The sequence below is a fragment of the Dipteris shenzhenensis genome, chromosome 30 (genome assembly GCF_047967505.1).
Source record: "Dipteris shenzhenensis isolate YYH24624 ecotype China chromosome 30, Dip_SZ_1.0, whole genome shotgun sequence".
In the NCBI taxonomy this organism is placed as follows: domain Eukaryota; kingdom Viridiplantae; phylum Streptophyta; class Polypodiopsida; order Gleicheniales; family Dipteridaceae; genus Dipteris; species Dipteris shenzhenensis.
In genome coordinates, this window is record NC_141625.1 from 10,866,370 (window position 1) to 10,871,364 (window position 4,995).

General features: G+C 41.2%; 1 protein-coding gene across 1 annotated transcript; it reads left to right on the forward strand.

Annotated features, from left to right (window-relative positions):
* Window positions 1-1,518: 1,518 nt before the first annotated feature.
* LOC147881709 (pathogenesis-related protein 1-like) lies at window positions 1,519-2,429 on the forward strand. Its single transcript, XM_087401933.1, has 2 exons — window positions 1,519-1,799; window positions 1,941-2,429. Exons 1-2 carry the CDS (start codon window positions 1,616-1,618, stop codon window positions 2,264-2,266), a joined length of 510 nt encoding a protein of 169 aa, XP_087258059.1. The 5' UTR covers window positions 1,519-1,615; the 3' UTR covers window positions 2,267-2,429.
* The last annotated feature ends 2,566 nt before the right edge of the window (window positions 2,430-4,995 follow it).

Below are 4,995 nucleotides of genomic sequence, written 5' to 3' on the forward strand. Positions count from 1 at the left end.
TCCGAAAAAGTATCTCGCAAAGACACCCTAGCGCAAAAATTTGAATTTTTTTAAAAAGTGCCCAAAATGGCCCAAAACTCTTCCAAACCTTCCCCCAAACCATGCCTATGTACCTAAATCATTTTCCAACATCTAAATCCTACTCCTCACTGTAATCGTCTTCCAATCTCTCATTCATACTCTTTCTATCGTAAGCACTTTTCAACACCCAAATCCAATTTCTTCTCATCATTTTGTCCCAAACTTGCTTCCATTGATCCTATTTTATCCTTCCATTGTCCCAAACTTGTTTCCATTGATCCTATTCTATCCTTTGAATTGATCCAAGGCCCTATTTCTAAATCCCTCTCATGGCTCCTTTGGAAGATCGCAACAACAAGCCACGAAAAAGCACCTTGCACATTGAAGTTACACTAGAGTATGCCACGACTCATCAATGCCATGGCCACAGGATTGTCAGTAAAGATACACTTAAATTGACACCACCTTTGCACGCTCCTCCTTGTACTCATCCAATCAATCAAAATTCGAGCTATATACTTGTGTCCAATGCATGCCAGATAACTACTTACTCTACATGCAAGCCCGGTGGTGCATTTTACATGTTAAATTGATACCACCCTTACATGATTCCTTGCACTCAACCATCTAATATCCTCTCTCATAATGAACTCGACACAACAAATTCCAAAACTCGCCATCTAGCCCTCCTGCTAATGGATCCCTCTAGCCCACCATCTAGACCTTTCTTTCCAATGAGGGACACCTGGCTTTCCCCCAATTAACCCCCATATCCCCCTTTACCCCCCCCCCCCCTTCACCCACCCCCGATGAACTAATAGGCTAATTGGATTTTTTCAAATAGGGCCTCTAAATAAACCTAACACTTGTAGCAAATTTTTGTAGAAGAAACATGAAGTGACAAATCTTTTCAACACCCATGGTCTCCTTGCCACTCTCAATGTCACATAATTCTACAAACTACTAAGAATATTGTAAGTAGCTAATAATAAGCCAATTGATCTAACGGCTTAGAATGTGCCACAATAATAAGCCAATTGATCTATCGGCGGCTTAGAATGTGCCACATGGCTTTAGGATTTTAGAGTTTCATAAGTGCTGGCCAAGTAAAGAAGGATTGCATCCAATTTTCAAAAAGCTTCGTACTTTTCTATATCCCACTCCATAAAAGATCCGTGTGCCTGTACTGGTTCTTCTAGACCAAAGGCCTCGGTTTCTCCATATTGCCGCATTGTAGGACTTTTACTAAGATAGCGACATTCAACATCCATGTTGTGGTATTGCAATTCGGAATACTTACAATGGATAACTTTCGAGTGTGGTGAACGAATTGAATAGGAACTGCGAATTCAATCTCCGTATGCCGCGTCGCTTTGTTCGTTTTTCTCCTTATCCGATTTACTTTACAGCACATAAGCTGGGTAATCACGTAAGGGACTCTGATCGTGCCAAAAACCTTATAAATAGAGCTCCTGTTAATATTGGAGGGACATCCATTTGCCCTGCCGACCCTTTCTCGACAAACTTAACTTCATCTGAGTTTTGTTTTCACCATCAAACCTTGTTTCCCATTCTCTCTCCTCCCGCCGCTGCGATGGCAAAGATCTTCAGTCACGATATCGAAGTGCAAGTTTCAGCCAAGAGGATGTGGTATGGCGCTTTCAAGGACGCCCATAACTGCCTCCCCAAGGCCTTGCCGGAGAAAGTAGCTGCTGTAGAATACACAGAAGCCCAGGCGACAGAGACTGGGTGTGTAAGAATCATGAAATTCCACAAGGGTGGGTCCGATTTTCGCATGCATTCTGAAGGCTAAAGAATAGTATTGTCTCTTCTGTTGTTAGACTTAAACGTTGTTCTCGTCTGATGTTTATAACTGATCTACCATGAAGCTTGATATAGTTGTCACTGGTTGGCCACAGGTCACAGTGCACACCTCGCTAAAGAGAAGCATCATCAAGAGGTGCTCTATGTGAAAGAGAAGATAGAAGAAGTGGATCGCGAGTCATTGAAGTACAAGGCCGTTGTGGTCGAAGGAGGCTCATTGGGTACGACTTTCAAGAGTTACAAGAACACCTTTGAATTCAAAGAAGGAGCCCATGCAAATATTTGCGTGGTGCATTGGACTATTGAATACGAGGCTCTTACTGAGCAGCATGAGAGCCTGAATCGAGTTAAAGAAGGCGTCATCAGAACTTTAAAGGCCGTCGAGGCTTACTTGCTAAAACACAATGACTACAATGCATGAACTTTGACGCTCCAGAATGCACTGGCATAAATAAGACGATATAGAGCTTGAAGCTCCTGGCAGTATACATCTCCGACGTTCTAGCAGATGTTACATGGCACACAGTTTAACCTTAACCTGTATCTTTAAGTCTTTATAAATTATCTTGTTTTTGGGCTTTGAATTTTTTGGAGGATTAAATCACCATAGCTAGTCTTGAGTTTTTGAAAAAATTTGAACAACTTCACGTATCAAAATGAAGGCGTTTGAGTCCCTTGCGATTTTTGCAAATGACAGCAGGTATTCTGTTTTTTGTAGCAGCGGATCGAATACCGAATTAATGAGGCATGAAAAAGCTCTAAATTAAAAGATGGATCGAAAGATGCATCTTGTATAGGTAGGCAATGATCACCATCTGATTGACGTGAAGTAACATTGGACTCAATTATAATTTGAACATCCGATTCAACCATGGTCCCTACATCCAAATGGGTAGAGTATCATCAGTTGACGCACATCTGATACCACGATCTTGCATTGGAGTCTCCATAAATGCATCTAAGGAGATAAAAGATGGGCTCCAATTTAACAGAAGGAGGCTTTGTTTTAGATACTTTATCATCTTTAAAATTCAAAGATACCTTTGCATCACTTTTAGATAAATCTTGAAATGAATTTTCAATCACCATTGATGGAGAAATCATAATCGACTCGACACCATGTTTCTTAAGGAGGATTAGAAGGACAAGCAAGCATGGATGGGGAATATTTATTCGACGAGGGGGGTACTACAGTCGTTTGCAAAATGCCCAATTTGCTTACATTTATAATAACAAGCATTCGAAAAAGAGGCAAATTGAAGCTTAATGCGAAGAGGGGAATCAAGTCCTAATCCAATATCCAAAAAGGCAGGTATATGAAGTTGCATATCCCATGATCACAAACATGAACATCTCGACCTAGCGCCACTAAGGAAAGATGAGAAAATAAGAGGAATTGAGAGGTTCTTCAATGTAATCCAGACCAAGTAGTGAGACATGAATTGTTTCGTCGGATCAAAGTGTGGATCCCAAGGCATCACATGAGCAATCATCCCTTAGGCCCTTCAAATTCCAACTCGGCAAGCAAGACGATATACCACATCGTGAGAGGTACAATGGGTGCAGTAGAAGCCTTTATTGAGGAAGATGAAAAAGCGTATCTTATCCTCATCTACAACTACTTGGCCAAGTTATGAACCTGCTATTACTAGGGTAAATGCAGGCTACAGTATACATAATATTGGAAAAAATATAGTACGAGGAGTTTAATACATTGTTTAAAAGAATTTACCTCGATTAGTAGATAGCACGGATTCCCTCAAATCAAGCATGTCCACATTATCATGTAGTCCACATTCTCATGCAATAGGTGTTGCAATGCCACTCACTACTGTCGATTGACATTTCACTCATGTTGTGATCAAGCTTTCTATTTTCCAGTTCAACCTATTGCAGGAGGCCACTTATTGTTCTGTAGTTAAAGCTATAGCGTGCACGTCGGCAAGAGGTGAATTGTTGTCCTCTCTCTCTCACTGTGTTGTTTGTTTTTAACATTTTTCCCATTATGTTTGATTGCATACAATATTTCTTGTCTCATATTCATGTAACTTTGTTTGTGGACAGTTGAGCAAGCATGTCTCTGAAGAAAAGCTTAAGATCGCTAAGAAAAGAGTCCCTGAAGAAGAACTTCAAATCACCACAAACACTAGAGAAGAAGAAGATTCACATTAGGGGAGATTTAGGGTCTCATAAGGGCCTCATAAGGAATGGATTAAGCTAATTAGAAATGAACCTACTATGGTAACCCATGGGCTAAGGGACCTGTAGCATTGACTCAACTGACATGGATACCTTTATTTTGAAATTGGGCAACCTTGGTCTTTGGATGGAGGGGATGGTGGATAGATCAAAGGTCTAGGATGCCTTTAGTGGATGGTGGATGCCCTTTGGTGGGCTCCAAAAGGCAAAATTTGACTTTGGGGAGGCCTCATTAAGAGGGAAAAGGTGGGTTTTAATATGGGCCCTTGATTCAAGTCCTAGATCAATGGATGAGATGGAGGTGCCTAATGGAGGGAGGAGATTGAAGCGCATTATGGAGGGCTAGGATTGAAGCGCATTTTGGATGGCTTAGATTGCTCACTTGCAAATCGAGGGCTTGGGTTTAAGCACCTTTTCCCCTCATCTCATCCCTTGATCTACTTGTTAATCAAAGGTGGAGATTTCATCCCTCTATCCTTTGATGGTATCCCTTAGATATACCCCTTGATCTAATGGCTGGGAGTGCTTTACCTGAAATTTGAATGTATCCCTTGAATTGAAGATTAGATCAAGGGCTGGGAGTGAAGATCATGGGTCCAAACTCTAGGTTAAAGGTCTCCACACAATAAAATGCTTTTGTCAACTTCAAAATGGCATTGCCCCACACCTCAAAGCACTCTCATTGGTACACCTCAAATTGCTCTCTAATCCCTTGAAATTAGAAAACTCTAATTGGGGGCTCTTTTGAGACCTCAAATCTCCCCTAATCGGTTCCAATCTCCAACAAAACTATTTGTCATGAAGGAAAAGGGAAAGTCGAAGGCCATTTGCATTCTAGCTAGGGGAGCTTATTTATTGACTCTCCATCACATTTGACTTTACGTAGAGCCAGTTGTAGCCAATCAAGTGACATGTGAGTGGGGAGAAGGGTGAGATCTTGTGGATATGGTT